Here is an 18,032-nt window from a genome sequence, read left to right as displayed (position 1 = left end):
GATCCCCTTTTGCATCCAAGTCAGTGGGGGGGAAGCCGGATTCGCTTAACGACGGTGTCGCTAACTGAACCCCTACCGCGACTCCCTTCGCAACCCCGGCAAGCCAGGTGGTAAAATGGGCCAAAACACCAAAAATGTTTCGCTTAGTGCAGTGTTTCCCAAACTTGACCATTTTAAGGCATGTGGACTTCAACTCCCAGAATTCCACAGCCAGCATTGCTGGCTGTGGAATTCTGGGAGTTGAAGTCCTCATGCCTTAAAATGGTCAAGTTTGGGAAACACTGGCTTAGTGACAGAAAATTCGGGCCCCACGGAGGTCCCAAGTCGAGGACCAGCTGGATTGGAACCCGCCTCCCAAGGGAGAGGCGCCAGGCCCGAGCCACAGCCAGAGCAGTGGCAGCAGCCTCGGAACTACCTCTCCCGGCATGCCTGGCGGGGGAGAAGCCTCCGCCCGGAGGAGGGCGGGGCTCCCCGCCGCCCAATGAGGCGAGCCCCGGGCGGTGAGGTCACTGTGGGTGACGTCAGGAGCCCAAGCGAGAGGCTTTGGCAGAGCCGACCGAGCGGCCGAGAGAGCGACAGAGGCAGAAGCGGCGATTGGGGAGCGGGCGGGCGCAGGAAGCGGCGGCCGAGGAGGAGGAGGAGGAGGAAGAAGAACCGAGCGGCGGCAGCGGAGGGGGGGGGGCAGCCGCGGGGCAGGAAGAGCCGGCTCGCGAAGAGAGGGAGGGAGGGGCCGCGAGGGAGGCCTCCGCGCAGGCGCACCGCGGGCCCCCTCCCCGCCGAAGCGTCCCCCCCCCCAGTCCCCGCGCGCCGAGGGGTCCTGACAGGCCGAGCGAGGCAGCCGCCGCTCGAGACTCCGCCCGGGAGGGGCCGCCGGCCGGGGGGGCACCATGTCCTCCCCCAGCCCGGGCAAGAGGCGGATGGACACCGACGTGGTCAAGCTGTATCCTTCCTGGAGGGGGGGGAGGGGGCTGTGTGTGTGTGGGGGGGGAGGACAAGGAGGGGGGTCTCCCTTGCCCCCCCCCGCGGCTCTGAGTTTTTTTTTGGGGGGGGCAACTGGGGAACGACCCCTTGCAGAAGCAGTGAAAGGGAGGGAGGGGGGGGTGGTCCAGGAGACCTTTATTTTGGGGAGGGGGGGATGAATGGAAAGCCCTGGACCCGCCCCCCCCAAAGGAGCCTGCCTCCCCCTCCCCAATAGCCAAACTCCTGCCTTTGCCCCCCCCCCGCAAAGAGGGGAGAACCATCCCCTTTGCAAGGGGAGGGGGGCTGCCAAATTGGGTGGGGGGGGTGGGACAAGGGTCCCAGGTTTGCAAAGCAGGGGGGGTGTTGGGGAAGGAAGGGGTCAGCTGTGAAGGGAGGCAGCAGAGAGCTGGAAGCAGGGGAGGGGCTTTTCTTTGCCCCCCCTTTTTAAAAAGGGGGAGGGGTCCCCCTCTTAAGGCATTCCCCCCCCCAGGAGGAATTCTTTGAAGGAGAGAAAGGGGAGCCCCCCCCCTCTCTCAATTCCTTCAGGAAGATCCGTTTCAGGGTTAAACCCACCAGGCCTCAAGTCCTCCCAAGAGGCACGGCCGGCCCCTCTGGGAAGCCCCCCTCCCCAAATAAACCCCCAATTGGAGGGGGGAACCTTCCTATTTCCCCCTTTAACAGGGCTTGAACCCTATCTTTCCCCCTCCCCAGCCCCAAACAGGAGACATTTTCCCTCCTCTAAAAGTGTCAACAACACCATTTCTTGGCTTGGCCTGCAAAGAGAGAGATCATTTTATTGTATTTTTCGCTCCTTCCCTTCTCCCCTTTCCCCCCCCCCCTCTATTTCCCTGGAAATTGCTGAGGTGTAAACCCCCTCCTCCTCACAAATGAGCAAATAATGCCCCCCCCACCTATCCTCACCTTCCCCAGCCAGGAGCTGCCCCCCCCCACCCCCTAACACGGGTTTCTCCCTATAGACACCACCTTGGGGACGGTGAGAAAAATCACAATTCTCCTTATTGCACAGCCTCTTTGGGGCTGGGGGACATTTTATTGTCCTCTGTATCCTGGAGGCATTGCCAAAGAATTTATCTGCGATTCGACAACCCAGGATGGATGGAGGAAAAGCAAAGAAGCTGGTCTTATTTAATTTTTTTTCTGCCAGTTTTTCAATAGCTATTTTTTGGGATAGCATAACTTATCCATTTCATAATAATATCGTTAATATAATAATACTCTGCTCCCTCCAGCAGCTTCTACCCTCAACAGCTAGTTTGAATCTAGCCTGATTGAGGAGGGGTGGCTACAGGCCAGAATTAGTTGGGGACAACCAGGTTTTTTGAGGGGGGGTCAGGTTGTTGACAGTTACAATCGGATGATCCACGTCTTTTACTAATTCCTTAATTTAGTTCTAGGCTGCTGGTCGGGAAGCTTCTGATACCGGTAGAAAAAAAGGGGGGGGGGATATTAGAAATTAAACCTGGTTAGTGGGCCTAGACTAGCCATGGTTAAACCAGGAAAGGATGCCAAACCCACTCAGCCCCTTTCCTCCCCTCGTCCTGCTGCTGTTTTTTTTTTGTTTATGTAACACTTTGCTGTAGACTTCTTTCTAAAGAATCTGGATTTCTTTTTTCCTATTTCGTTCTTGGCCTAATCAGATTCGACCGTGGTGTGTTTGGATATGGTGTGTGTGTGGGGGGGGAAACTGCTGAATTATTATGTTGGTTTATAGAATTGTTGTGTTAATTGTCCTGTTTATCAGTTGGTGGGGAGGGAAAGACAGATTGGTTGCAATTGACAAGAGAGTCCTGGGCCCAAATGCACTACTCGGAGATGTTTATTGAACGTGTTAACCTCTCCCTGGAGAATTTAATCGTGAAGGAATTAGGTATGTAAAAGGGGAGGGGGGTGTTTACAAATAGCATTTAGGGTAAAACAAACTTATTTAGATTGGGGTTTGCTGGGGTCAAATTGTTATTTTTATGGCCGTGCGTGATGGTTTGTTTTTTTTTTTTTTTTTAGCTTTTCGGTGTTTGGTTTGAAACAAAACACAAACCGGTTGCTTTGATGAACGTGCCTCGACCTCCCTTTTTAAAAAAGTGTTTTTTAATCGATAGGAAGTGGCTAGTGATTGCTCTGGAATCAAAGCTATTTTTATCCTGGAATTGCATATGCATGTCCTCCCTCAAATAACAAATTGCATTGGATGGTTAATTTCTGCTGGTTGGGGAGAAGAAGGCTTAGAACTCCAGCTGTTCGGTGACAAAAATTCTCATTATATCTAAATTTTTTGAAAAGGCGGCTAGGTTCTGGGAGGGGGGGGACGAGGCCCCACTGCACCCCTCGTCTTTCTCTCATCTACCGATCTCTCCCCCCCCCCCCGTTCACTTTGTGGCTTGTTATGTTAAAAGATCACAGTGAGCTTTTTTTTTTCCTTGCTTTTTTTTCTTTTTTGGAGACAAAAGAATAGGCACTGTTAAATATGTATACGTGAGATTTCATGTGGCATATCGGTGGTGTGGTCGCTACTTAATTCAACGGTGGATAGGAGGAAGGGAAAAAACAAAACAAAAAAGGGAAAAATAGCCTGGCGTTCTCGCTCTATTAGCTGCTGGCCTTTTCTGTTCAACAAAAGAACCATAGAGATTCTTTGGGAAAAAGCTCTCCGACCAGGCCTCTGATTATAATCCTTGGTATTTTAAGTGAGCATGGCCCATTTGTCCTGGGTCTGCAAGTTTTTGTGTCTGTGGAACGACAAAATAGATCTCTTTTGTTGTCTGTGGCTTGCCTGGTTCACTTTTTCTGGCGGTCTAGTTTTAAGGTTTGCGCAGGCCTTGGCTCCTGCAACCGGGCCCGAATCTAACCAGGTTTAGGCAGTGTCGTTGATTTTGATCCCAGTCAGGCTCCTTTCCTAAATCCACTTAATTTCTGCATAATATTGGCCATCCTCTTGTTCTCCTGGGGGCTCCCAGGGAGAACAGCGACCTGTTTTCCACCTCCTTTTGTGGTTGGTTTCGTTCTACCCCTTCCTGCTTTTTTTAAAACTACAGCCCTTTCGCCCTGTAATCTTGACTCTGGGCTGGCAAGCCAGTATTTTGACTTTGCAGAGACAACGGGGGTGTGGGTAGGAAATACAGACGTGGCTTGCCAGGCCCAGCCTTCGGAGCTGTGTCTGTCTCTCTGCTAGTTTGGGGTGATTTTTTTTAAAGTTTTTTTCTCCCCCCCCCCTCTCTACTGCCTTCCTATTTTTGCCTCTGGCTGGGCCAAGGCCTTGCGTACACCCTTCCCTTACAACCCAGAGGGTGAGGTTGGTTAACCTCCTCCTCCTCTTCTTCCTCCTGCATCAGGGTTTAAAAAAAAAAAACTTTGTCCCATGTTTAAAGGAAAACCTCAGCTGGGTAAATTGCACGATCTGAAGCCGCGGTGAGTCACCCAGGCTGCTGCTTTTTTGGAGAGTTGTGCAAGCAGCCGGGGCGTCTGTGTGTGCTGTTTGTGCGTGCTTCACACTTCTGCACTGGTGGGAGTACCTGCTCCCCCTCTTCGTTAGGGTCTCTTGCATTGGGTGGAGAAACAAACACACACACACCCGCTTTCTGGAGCTGCTTCCCTTTTGGGTGCTTTTCTTAATTACGGCGATTGGGAGTCAGTGCATGCAAAAAAAAATTTTTTTTTAAAAAAAGAAATAAGTTTTCCAAGTTTCTGGTTTTCCCTCCCCCCCTCCCAGGAGAGCTTTGGGGAGTTTGGAAGCGGGGCCCTGTAAGTTTCTAAGTGGAGGAATGTCCTTTTTTTTCCTTCCCCCCCCCCCCCCCCGTGGGTCCCCTCCCCTCCCCATTCCGGAAGTGCTGAAGGAGCTGGCTTGTTTTGGAAAAGTCTTTGCAGGCAAAAAAAAAAAAAAAAAAAGGCCCTGGGCTCAGCTTAGAAAACAGCTGATTGGCTGTTGTGTTACTACCCGGAAATTGAGCCCTGGGCGGAACAGCCCAAACAGCTGATGGAGTGTGTAACAAGAGGGTGTTTATACAGCAGAGCTGGGGGCTGGGAAGTTGGGGGGGGAGGCTGGCCTGAAGGTTGCAACCAGCCAGCAGCCCGGTGTTTCTCAACCTTGACCATTTTAAGGCATGTGGACTTCAACTCCCAGAATTCCACAGCCAGCAACGCTGGCTGTGGAATTCTGGGAGTTGAAGTCCACATGCCTTAAAATGGTCAAGGTTGAGAATCAGCCAGCCAGCAATCTGTAGCAGGGTCAAGGCCTTAGCTGGGGCCTGGAAGTGGGGCCTGCAAAGCCAATGGAGGCCTTTGTTCAACTGGGGCTTTTGCAAATAGCTTTGGAGGGGTTCAATCAGAATACAGCTGGCAGGGACCTGGGAGGTCTTCTAGTCCAACCCCCTGCTCAGCCAGGAAAGGCTGTGCCACTTCAAACAAGTCTCTTCCTAAACAGCGTCCGGTGATGGAGCAGCCACGACTTTAGGAGGCCAGCTGTTCCCCTGGGGAATGGTCCTCACTGTCAGGAAGTTTCTCCTTAGTTCCAGGTTGCTTCTCTCCTTGGTTAATTTCCATCCGTTGCTTCTTGTCCTGCCTTTTGGGGGGCTTTGGAGAATAGCTTGACTGCCTCTTCTTTGGGGCAGCCCCTGAGATACTGGAAGGCTGCTATCATGTCTCCCCTGTTTCTTCTTTTCTTTAGACTAGTCAAACTCAAGTCCTGCAACTGTCTTTCGTATGTTTTCGTCTCCAGGCTTTGGATCATCTTAGTTGCTCATAATAATAATAATAATAATATAATGATGATGTTGGAAGGAACCTTGGAGGTCATCTAGTCCAACCCCCTGCCCAGGCAGGAAAGCCTATACCATTTCAGACAAATGGCTGCCCAGTCTCTTCTTAAAAACTTCCAGTGTGGGAGCATTCACCGCTTCTGGAGGCAAGTGGTTCCCCTGGTTAATTGTTCTCACTTCTCTGCGCTTTTTCCAAAGCCTCCACATCTTTTTTGTAATGTGCAATGTTCCTTGCACAGATTAAAGTTTTAAGGCAGCCACTTTGCTGATTTTTATTTTTTTTAAAGCAAGGGTACGTAGATGGTAGAGTGGCCGTCTTTTATCTTGAATCCAGAGAGGTATTTATTTATTTAGGTCTCGCCTTTATTATTTCTCAAAAATAACTCAAGGCGACGAGCCATATCCAACATACCTCCTTCTCCTATTTCCACCACAACGACAACCCTGTCAGGTGGGTTGGCCTGACAGAGGGACTGGCCCAAGACACCCAGTGGGCTTTCATGGCTAAGGTGGGACTAGAACTCACCGTCTCCTGGTGATTGGCCCAAAGTCACCCAGTTGGCTTCCATGACTGAGGCGGGACTAGAACTCTCTGTCTCCTGGTGATTGGCCCAAAGTCACCCAGTTGGCTTTCATGGCTAAGGCGGGACTAGAACTCACCGTCTCCTGGTGATTGGCCCAAAGTCACCCAGTTGGCTTCCATGGCTGAGGCGGGACTAGAATTCTCTGTCCCTTGGTGATTGGCCCAAAGTCACCCAGTTGGCTTCCATGACTGAGGCGGGACTAGAACTCTCTGTCTCCTGGTGATTGGCCCACAGTCACCCAGCTGGCTTTCATGGCTGAGGCGGGACTAGAACTCAAAGTCTCCTGGTGATTGGCCCACAGTCACCCAGCTGGCTTTCATGGCTGAGGCGGGACTAGAACTCACCGTCTCCTGGTGATTGGCCCAAAGTCACTCAGCTGGCTTTAATGTTTAAGGCGGGACTAAAACTCAAAGTCTCCTGGTGATTGGCCCACAGTCACCCAGCTGGCTTTCATGGCTGAGGCGGGACTAGAACTCACCGTCTCCTGGTGATTGGCCCAAAGTCACTCAGCTGGCTTTAATGTTTAAGGCGGGACTAAAACGCAAAGTCTTCTGGTGATTGGCCCAAAGTTACCCAGACCGCTTCCATGGCTGAGGCGGGACTAGAACTCACCGTCTCCTGGTGATTGGCCCAAAGTCACCCAGCCGGCTTTCATGCCTAAGGCGGGACTTGAACTCACCACTCATCATCTCACCCTTTCTAGCCTGGCGCCTTAACCGCAAAGTCAAACTGGCTCTCCACCTGGTGTAAGCTGTTTGGTGCTATCCTTATTTCCATTTTACTCCGGTCTACTTTTTTCTCAAGACCTGGGATGAATCGGTTGTTAACTCAGAAAGTTCAAAGAACTTTTTATGCATCCGATCTATCCGGAACGTTAGGCTGCAAACAGTTCAGTCTGTTGTGGGAGCCTTGAGCTTGTGGTGGGCTTCTGTCCTTGGCTTAGTGGAATTATTGGTTAAGGGAGTTTTGTTTCACTTTATGACCTGTCTTGTCAACGGTTGTTAAGTGAATTGCGGCAGTTATTAAATTCGTAACAAAACTGTGACGTGAACCCAGCTTTCCCTGTCAACTTTGCTTATCAGAAGGTTGCAAAAGGAGATCACGTGATCCCGGGATACTGCGACCGTCATAAGTATGAGTCAGTTGTCAAGCATCTGAATGTTGATTGCGTGACTCTGGGGAGGCTGCAACGGTTGTAAGTGTGAAAAAGGGCCGTAAGTCACTTTTTTTTTTCAGTGACGTTGTAACTTGGAACGGTCACTAAACAAACCTGTTGTAAGTTGAGGATGTAACTGTATATTCCAGTTGTGAGTTTACATGGGTTTTTCTTATCCACATGATAACCAAACCGAGGCTTGTTTGAGTCCATTTTTCTTGGAAAGGGACAGTTTTAGATGGTTCCTGCTTTTTTTTTTTCATTCTTCCTTTTCTCTGAAAGGGGAGTGAGAATAAATTCCAATTGTTCAAAAGAGGAACAGATTGTTAGCAAAGCTCCATGAAGAGCTTTGTTAAGAAGAGACTGGACAGCCCTTTGTCTGAAATGGTATTGGGTTTCCTGCCTGAGCAGGGGGCTGGACTAGATGACCTCCAAGGTTCCTTCCATCTGTTCTGTTATTTTTTCCTCCCCTCCCTCCCTCCAACACTGGAAGTTTTAAGAAGAGACTGGACAGCCATTTGTCTGAAATGGTACAGAGTTTCCTGCCTGAGCAGGGGGTTGGACTAGATGACCTCCAAGGTCCCTTCCAACATCATCATCATCATCATCCTAAAAAGCAGCACGTTGGTTGTCCTTGACTTGCAACCACAATTGGGATTAGAATTTCCATCACCAAAACGAGGCACTTGCAGTGAGTCACACCTGATTTTCCTTTTTTTTTTTTGCCACGGTCACTAAGCGAATCCAACGGCTGTTCAGCGAATCTGCCTTTCTTCCCATTGACTTTGCTTGGCGGAAGCTGGCTGGGAAGGTTGCAAAGGACACTCATGTGACCTTCCGTGAATACAGGCTGTTTGCCCTGCGGTTTAATCAGGTGACCACAGGGATGCTGGGATGGTCATAAGTGCGAAGACCAGCCATAAGTTCCTTTTTTTTTAGTGCCGTTGTAACTTTGAATGGTGGCTAAGCGAACGTAAGTCGAAAGTTCATCTGTGTATTTTTAGCCTTCTCCGATACAGGTTGTTCTCCACCTAGGACCAGGATGGGAGTCTCAAAATTTTGGTCGCTAAGTGAGAAGCCTGTTAAGTTTTGCCCCGTTTTGTGGCTTGTCACCTTTGTTCGTCAGTGCAGTTGTCAAATAAGTAACTCGGTGGTTAAGTGAATCTGGCTTTTCAGAGGTATGCAAAAGGGGGAATCACATGACCCTGGGACACTGCGACCGTCATAAATGTGAGTCGGTTTTCAAGCATCCAGATGTAAGTCCGTGGAGACTGGGGGGATGCTGCACCGGTCGTTAAGTGTGAAAAAATGACATAAGTCGCTTTTTACAGTGCTGTTGTAACTTGGAACAGTCACTAATTGAATTGTTGTAAGTGGAGGATACCTCTGGAGGTTGACAACTCTCCCCCCTCAAAAAAAAAAGTGTTTTCTGCAGAGGAAATGATGCAATGGACTCTTTTACTTATGCACGATGAATTGTGTTGTGCGTCTGCGTGACTCCAGCAACATCCTCAACCTTTAAAACGGGGCAGAAATGGACAAGGCGACACCGGGTGAGATTTTTAGCTTTCCGTGCACCCCCATCTGAGAAAGGTGAATTCTTTTTTGATTTGTGGTGCGGTTTAGTGGCGCATGTTGGCTGGGTTTTCCCGGACTGTGAAATTGTTAAGAATTCTTGGCGAGGTTTTGGAGGGCGCATGTTGGAGGTATCTGGAGCAGGAGTTGACTTCCGTGGAAGAGCTTGAAGGATTCTTAAGCACACACTGAAGTATATATCTTAAATACTTTTTATCATTGGCACAGACCTAAACCTTAGCTATACAATGTGCACCTGCGCTCCAGCAATTGGATGGCCTGAGGTCTCTGGAAAGATGGGTACTTCTGTCTGGGTGAAGAGTAGAGAGATTTCTTCCACATATTAATGGACTTTACCCAGAAGGGTAATTCTTTGTCATTTCTCCTTTATTTCTTAATTCATGTAATTGATATTTGATGTGCCACTTCTAATAACCTTAGGCAGCATTTGCCTCTGTGTGTGTGTGTGTGTGTGTGTGTGTGTGTGTGTGTGTGTGTATGTAGGTAGGTCTTTGGTTATTCGGGTTTTCTGCCGCGTAAAATTGGAAGTGTCTTGCCGACGTTTCGACCAAGTCCCATTCGTCATCTTCAGGCTGGTGTTTTCGGCTTCGTGCTTCTAGGAGCAATTTTGAAAACCTAAGAAGAGACTCTGGATTATTTGCTTGGGAGAAAAAAAAGAAAGAAACACGGCAGAGAGACGTTAATTGGTTAAAGAAGAAATAGATCATAATTCTTAGAGGATATTCAGTTTTGGAAGGAAAATTAAGACGAGTGGCAGCTCATATACTGGGAGTCCTCGAATTACAACCCAAACATTCTGTTGTTAAGTGAGACATTTGGTGTTAAGTGAGTTTTGTCTCATTGTGCGATTTTCCTTGCCACGGTTAAGTGAATCCCTGCGGTTGTTAAGTGAGTCACATGGTTGTTAAGTGAATCAGGCTTCCCCCATCGTCGGAAGGTCGCAAAAGGGGATCACATCTCACACACACACACACACACACACACACACACCTCTGGGACGCTGAAACCGTCATAAAAACGAATCAGTTTACGAAGTGTCTGAATTTTGATCGCGGGACCATGGGAAGGGAGGCTGCAACGGTTGTCAGTTGTACATTCCTTTTTTTCCCACTGCCGTTGTAACTTTGAACGGTCACTGAACAAATTATTGTAAGTCAAGGACTTCTGTATTTGGTGTTTCCTTGTTAACAAAAACCAACTTGGGTCTTGGGGGGGGGAAGCTGGGTGCGGCACCCTCTTTGTGAAGCATCCTTTGGAAAGCTTTGCCAGTGTTGAGATGTTTCGAATTTTTTTATTTTGAACAATTGCCCGTCCTTCCTGGTGCATCGTTCCCGCTTCGGTTTTGGTGACACAAGATAGCTGGAGTGAGTCAGACTTTGAAATTCTGTCTTTATTTTTCTCTTTGTGGAACAAAATAGTCATGCAATCTGTAGCTATCCTCCCAGATTCAGTAGGCTGCTTAACAAACAATAGTCCTAAACTTCACATCCCTTCCTTTTTAAAAATAATAATAATGATGATGATGATGTAAGGAAGAACTGGTGGGATCATAAAATAGAGAAAATCATAGAAAATGGTAAAGTTAAACTGCTCCGGGACTTCAGAATTCAAACAGACAAGTACCTGCAACATAACACCCCGGACTTAACAATTGTCGATAAGAAAGACAAAAAAGTCTGGATAGTGGACGTGGCAGTGCCTGGAGACAGCAGAATAGATGAGAAAGAACTGGAGAAGATCACAGAATACAAAGACCTACAAATAGAAATAGAAAGACTGTGGCAAAAGCAAGCAAGGGTAGGACCAATAGTCATAGGTGCCTTGGGTGTAATCCCAAAAACAACTGGAGCACCACTTGAACACCATCATTGGCATTGACAAATTCGCCAACAGTCAATTGCAAAAGGCGGCCTTACTAGGAACTGCTTCCATCCTGCAACGAGATCTGTAATATCATCAAACAGCCACATCTGCCTATTGCAGGTCATTGGGAAGGACTCGATAGGTAGACAAAAATGCCAAATCCGGTCTGAACATCTGGCTGACTGTGCAATGATCAATAATAATAATAATAATAATAATAATACCAATAATACCACCATCTAGGATGCTGATAGCAACCTGTGTCAACCATCAGCACCAGTCAATTTGAATGTTCATTTGACTGAGGTTCACGTCGTCGTCGTAGTAGTAGTAGTAGTAGTAATTATAATAATAATAATAATAATAATAATAATAATACCATCTAGGATGCTGACAGCAACCTGTGTCAACCATCAGCACCAGTCAATTTGAATGTTCATTTGACTGAGGTTCATGTCTTAGTAGTAGTAATAATAATAACAACAACAACAATAATAATATAATATGTTTAAATGAGATGGAATTTATTGAAGAATAATATAAGTAAATCCACCTGTTTATGAGTTATCGAACAGTCGTTTTTTGGCCCTCCTAATTTTAATTTGAATTGTTTCTCCCAATTTTATTTTGTTTGTTTGTAAAAGCGCCGCTCATGTGGCCAACCTTTTTTGTCTGGGTAGGGTAGAAGAGTGTTTACAACAATATTGTAAGTGCCGAAGATCACTACACAGAGGGCTAGCCCTGATTAAAAATTCATATTTTTAATCTGCGATTAACGAGTTGTCTGAGCAGGCTGATTAATTGCTTATGTGATCTCAGCTGCGCACGAATCACAGCTTTCCAAGATTTTGCCTTGTTGCTCTTTAAATTAAAAAAACAAAAAAAAATTAACTTGTTGGTTTTCTCCTGAGTTTCTGGCTTACTGGAAAGCCCTTTGCCTTTGATTTTAAATTCACCCTCTCGTTGTTTTGTCAGTTGGATAGCGTGTCCCCATGAAGCTTAGGCTTGTAAGGCAGACTTCAAGACAGGGCTGCATCTGCTTATAATATCATTAAAATGGATATTTGGGGCCGGAATGGCTTAATAAGGATTGGCTTAGAGCAGCTTGCAGTCTGAAGCTTTTGCCAAGCTTGCTTTCTCGTCTGTTGTATAATAAAGGTTTGTTTGTGTGTGGGGGGGTTCGGCCTAACTAAGTGGAGAGCAGGAACTGAATGAGAGGCAATTAATGCATTCATCAGGTATGTGAAATGCATCTCTTTTTTTAAACAAATACTTGCTGCAGTTGAAATTTTTGGCTCTCAAAAAATAAAGGTGAGCTTGGATTTGAGCATTTAGGGCAGTGTTTCCCAAACTTGACAATTTTAAGGCATGTGGACTTCAACTCCCAGAATTCCACAGCCAGCAACGCTGGCTGTGGAATTCTGGGAGTTGAAGTCCACATGCCTTAAAATTGTCAAGTTTGAGAAACACTGATTTAGGGGGATGACTGCCTTTTTTCAAGATGTCCTCGGTTGGCGATCCCCGATTGTGGATGACGTGAAGGCAGGAAAGATCACGAGAGAGCTAGTCCACATTTTGCGTGTCAGCGTGGATTGTGGAATCGACCACTTGGAAGGATTGGCCCAGTATGAGCTGGAAACTATGGTTTGCAAGCTAGACTGGCTTTGCTCAAGAAATCACACATTGCTGTTGAGGGCTGACCAGGTCTGTTCCTGTTTCTTCAAGCTTAGCGAAAGGAAAAAAGCGATGCAAATAAGTTTCATTTAGTGACCCGTTGAAAGTTAGAAAGGCGCTGAAAAAAGGGAGTTACGACCGTTTTTCACACTTAATGACGGTTGCAGCGTCCTCGTGGTCACCTGACCAACTTCCAACACTGGAAGTTTTTAAGAAGAGACTGGACAACCATTTGTCTGAAATGGTATAGGGTTCCTGCCTGAGCAGGGGGTTGGACTAGAATAGATGACCTCCAAGGTCCCTTCCATCATCATTATTGTGGATCATCGCACAGTCAGCCAGATGTTCAGACTGGATTAGGCATTTTGTCTACCTATCGAGTCCTTACCCAGGACCTGGGATAGGCAGATGTGGATGTTTGATGGTATTACAGATCTCGTTGCAGGATGGAAGCAGTTCCCAGTAAGGCTGCCTTTTGCAATTGACTAATAGCGAATTTGTCAATGCCAATGATGGTGTTGAAGTGGTGCTCCAGTTGTTCTGGGATTGCACCCAAGGCGCCTATGACTATTGGTACCACCCTTGCTTGCTTTTGCCACAGTCTTTCTATTTCTATTTGTAGGTCTCGTCTATTCTGCTGTCGCCAGGCACTGCCACGTCCACCATCCAGACTTTTTTGTCTTTCTTATCGACAATTGTTAAGTCCGGGGTGTTATGTGGCAGGTGCTTGTCTGTTTGAATTCTGAAGTTCCAGAGCAGTTTAATTTTATCATTTTCTATGACTTTCTCTATTTTATGATCCCACCAGTTTTTGCTTACAGGCACTTCCAACATCATCATCATCATCATTATTATTATTATAAAATTCAGGCACTGGGCAACTAACTCATATTTATGACAGAGTATCCTGGGGTCACGCGATCCCCTTTGCGACCTAGCCAAGTCAGTGGGGAACCCAGATTCATTTAATGACCGGATTACTAGCTTATTGACTGCAAGCGATTGATTCCCTTATCAACTGCAGCAAGAAGGGTCATAAAATGGGGGCAAAACTCCCTTAACAACTGCCTTGCTTAGCCATGGCAATTTTGGGCTCACGTGCGGCCGCTAAGTCAAAAAGAGATTTTTTGGGAGGGAGGTTTTAATTATAGCCGCTGATTGCAGCAAGACGTTTTTAGCCAGGTTTTAAACCCCGCCTCCTGGCCTCGTAAGGATGCTGCATGGCATTCTGGGAGATGCAGTCCCAACACATTTAATAACAACAACAATATAATAATAATGATAATAATAATAATAAAGTTGGAAGGGACCTTGGAGGCCATCTAGTCCCACCCCCTGCTCAGGCAGAAAATCCTATACCATTTCAGAAAAAATGGCTGTCCAGTCTCTTCTTAAAAACTTCCAGTGTTGGAGCATTAACCACTTCTGGAGGCAGGTTGTTCCACTGGCTAATTGTCCTCACGTGTCAGGAAGTTTCTCCTTAGTTTCAGGTTGCTTCTCTCCTTGACGAGTTTCCATCCCTTGCTTCTTGTCCTGCCTTCAGGCGCTTTGGAGAATAGCTTGACTCCCTCTTCTTTGGGGCAGCCCCTGAGATATTGGAACATCATCATCATCATCAAGTTGGAAGGGACCTTGGAGGTCATCTAGTCCAACCCCCTGCTCAGGCAGGAAACCCTATACCACATTTTGGGCAGATGGCTGCCCAGTCTCTTCTTAAAAACTTCCATTTAAGGAGGGCCAAGTTGGTGAAAGGTGCTGTGGAACACAACCAGCTCAGAGTGAAGTTGTTTGGACTTTAAAGCTTATTGATTAAACCAGGGAGCGTGGCTGCCTGCATGATTTTCACCTTCGATAGGAGAGCTGGGTGGAAGAAGCACTCTCGCTAATTTCCCCGTCCCTTCGTTTATCTTAACAAACAACAAAGCCACCCAGCTCAGAGCGCACCAAAGGCCCCACACTTCCTCTCTTCCTCCTCTTCCCCCTTTCATTCCTTCTCCTCCTCCTCTACCTCCTCCTCCTCCTCTTCGCAAACCCCTCTCCCTTCCAGCACTGATGACGTTACCTAGTTGGGTCATGAAACGTCTGTAAGAAAATAACCCAGCTCAGGGAACATCAAAGTCCCCACAATTTTCATTTTCTTCCTCCTCCTCCTCCTCCTCCTCCTCCTCCTCCTCCTCCTCCTCCCTGCAAACCCCACTCCCTTCCAGCACTGATAACGTTGTGTGAACCCAGCCATTGCTTCTCCCTCAGTTCATACATCTTTAAATCTCTATGTGCTCCGAAAAGATTTCATTCCTTTTTCGGTGGCGGATTTTCATTCCTGGAGAATTCAGACTGATGATCTGCCTGTCCTTGATAGAACATTCCAGGCCATTTGGATTTCTTTTTCCAGGTTTCTTTTAAAAATAGGTTGAGATATTTTGAGGAAGGGAGAGCCAAAGCGGGGAGATGTGTCTGAAGACGTCCACCCACGCATTTCAGAAGTTGGTTACGATGTCTTTGGTCAGTTGACAAGTGTGTGTTGTGTGTCTGTGTATCAAAACTCCCACTTGGTTCAAGGCACTTAACATCCTTGTGGGTTTAGATGGTGGTTTATTTCAGAAACAGGCTTTCATCTCTATGCATTTTCTAGGACGGGGTCTCCAACCTTGCCAACTTTAAGACTTGAGGACTTCAACTCCCAGAATTCCCCAGCCAGCATGGCTGCCTCGGGAATTCTGGGAGTTGAAGTCCACAAGTCTTAAAGTTGGCATAGTTGGAGATCCGTGTTCTAGGAGATCCTAGAACAGTGGTTCTCAACCTGTGGGTCGGGACCCCATTTGGGGTCGAACGACCAGTTCACGGGGGTCGCCAAACAACGCAGTCCGCCATTTTTTTCCCCCTTTTCCTTAGCTGTGCTACTCCCTTTTATTCTATTGGCTTTTGAAAGCCAATAGAAGAGACTCTCTTGAACAGAGTCTAATTCTATTGGCTTTCCAAAGCCAATAGGAATTGTCCAGGCTGTCTCTGCCCTGCTGAGCCCGCCAAAAGTCCCATTCTGCAAACGATGCTGTACCAGTTGAGTAGTCCTCGACTTACGACCAGAGTAGTCCTCGACTTACGACTGGTTGGGGGTCGCAGCATTAAAAAGGTTGAGAACCACTGTCCTAGAACATGTTGTTATTTAGACTTTTTTTTTTTAAACCTTTCCCGAATAAGATTATGTCGGTTTACTGCTCAATTCACAGCAGTTTGTTTGTGCCCGTTCAGAATTACAACGGCACTAAGAAGTGACTTAATGACCGATTTTCACATTTACGACCGTCAGTCTCCCCATGGTCACATGACCAAACTTCGTCGGCTTGCTACCTGGCATGCAATTTATGACGGTCGCCGTGTCCTGGGGTCCTGGCAAAATCAATGGGGAAGCCCGATGCGCTTAATGACCGTGTCACGACCTGCAGGCATCCACTTAAGAAAGGTGGTAAAAATGGGGCAAAAAGCCCTCTTCATTGTCTCGCTTAGCAACGCACGTTTTGGGCTCTGTCGCGGTCGTAAGCCGAGGACCCACCTGTATTTTCCCCCAAGCCACCGCCTCCAGCTTGCGAGTGAGAATGAAAAAGGAGTAACGAGGACCGGAACGCAGGTCCCGGGGGTCAAATCCGGCCACTGTGGTGCAGGGACTATGCAATTTTCCCACCCTGGCGATCCCAGCTTAATAAGGATTGCGACGGCTTCCTGCCTCTGGTTTGTTTAGCTGCTCCTAATTGGCTAAGTGCAAGTTGCAGATTTTGCGGCTGGATCCTTCATTGCTTTCAACCGCTGGGTAATTATGTGGGGGAGGCAGCTGGCTTATGTTTAAAATAGGGGGTGTTTGGGCAGGTAGCAGGGGATTGGCTGCGGAGGGCAAGAGGTCCCTCCCCCTGAATCAGAGGAGAGACTGGTCCCGCTTTTGGGGGGTCTCCAGGAGCCACTGGTCAGAATCTCCTGGGGGCTTCCCAAGGCCCCAGGCTGTTCCCAACCTCTTAGAGCAGTGGTTCTTCACTGGGGCAGCTTGAAGATGGATGGACTTCACTTCCTAGAATTCCCCAGACAGCATTGTTGGCTGGAGAATTCTGGGAGTTGTAGTCCACTCATCCTCAAGTATCTGAGGTTCAACAAATACTCCTTTAGTATATGCTTCAAAAAATGGGATCTGTTTGTCTTATCATCTGTCTGTCTGTCTATCTATCTATCTATCTATCTATCTATCTATCTATCTATCTATCTATCTATCTATCTATCTCTTTTATAATCTCTCTGCCTCTCTTCATCTGTATGTATCTATATCTATCTATCTATCATTCTATCTATCATCTGTCATTCTCTCTATTTATCTATCTATATCTATGTATCTATATATATAGATAGATAGATATAGATAGATAGATATCTATATATCTCTATCTCTTCTATATCATCTATTTATCTATCATCTATGTATCTACATATCTTCTATACCTATCTATATCTATCTATCTATCTATCTCTTTTATAATCTCCCTCTCTCCATCTTTCATCGGTATCTATCTATCTATCTATCTATCTATCTATCTATCTATCTATCTATCTATCTATCTATCTATTGGGCTCACCGCTTAGAATAGGAGGACTTAGGACAGGGGTAGGCAACCTTGGCTCTTTTATGACTTGGGGACTTCAACTCCCAGAATTCCTGAGCCAGCATGGGGGAAACTTGGGTCCCTTCATGACTCATGGACTTCAACTCCCAGAATTCCTGAGCCAGCATGAGGGAACTATGGCCCCTTCATGACTCGTGGACTTCAACTCCCAGAATTCCTGAGCCAGCATGAGGGAACTATGGCCCCTTCATGACTCGTGGACTTCAACTCCCAGAATTCCTGAGCCAGAATGGGGGTACTATGGCCCCCTCATGACTGGTGGACTTCAACTCCCAGAATTCCTGAGCCAGCTTGGCTCAGCTTGGAAACCTCTCCCTTTCCCCTCAGCATAGCTGGCTCAGGAATTCTGGGAGTTGAAGTCCACCAGTCATAAAGCGGCCTAGACCTAGGGCAGGGCTAGGCAACCTTGGCTCTTTTATGACTCATGGACTTCAACTCCCAGAATTCCTGAGCCAGCCTGGCTCAGCTTGGAAACCTCTCTCTTTCCCCTCAGCATGGCTGGCTCAGGAATTCTGGGAGTTGAATAAATCGTAAAAGAGCCCAGGTTGCCTAGCCCTGGATTAGGGGAACCATTTTAGTACTGAGTTGACTGTAGGCTTTTTCCCCTCCTTCCCCCCCCCTTTATTCCGTAATCCTGCGTATTTTGTTTCCAAGAAAGATGAAAAGCCTCTATTTATGGACTTGTGACTGTGGCTGTGCAACTGAGCGTGCATAGGGTAGCTAGTAGGTATTTATTCCACTCGAGCATTGTGTATACTTTGCATTTATA

General features: G+C 47.2%; 1 protein-coding gene across 1 annotated transcript in view; it reads left to right on the top strand.

The window, feature by feature from the left end:
* The first annotated feature begins 749 nt into the window (after nucleotides 1-749).
* Nucleotides 750-18,032, top strand: part of UBE2H (ubiquitin conjugating enzyme E2 H) — a 49,349-nt gene continuing 32,066 nt past the window's right edge. Inside the window, exon 1 of the mRNA XM_039345733.1 lies at nucleotides 750-940. Within this exon, the coding sequence (XP_039201667.1) occupies nucleotides 888-940 (53 nt within the window). The 5' untranslated portion in view covers nucleotides 750-887. The remainder of the gene's footprint in view (nucleotides 941-18,032) is intronic.

Source organism: Crotalus tigris, unplaced genomic scaffold (genome assembly GCF_016545835.1).
Source record: "Crotalus tigris isolate CLP2741 ecotype Arizona unplaced genomic scaffold, ASM1654583v1 scf7180000017975.10810073628:1450386, whole genome shotgun sequence".
NCBI classification, from domain to species: domain Eukaryota; kingdom Metazoa; phylum Chordata; class Lepidosauria; order Squamata; family Viperidae; genus Crotalus; species Crotalus tigris.
Note: the sequence above shows the minus strand (reverse complement) of the source record. Positions and strands in the feature narration are given on the sequence as shown.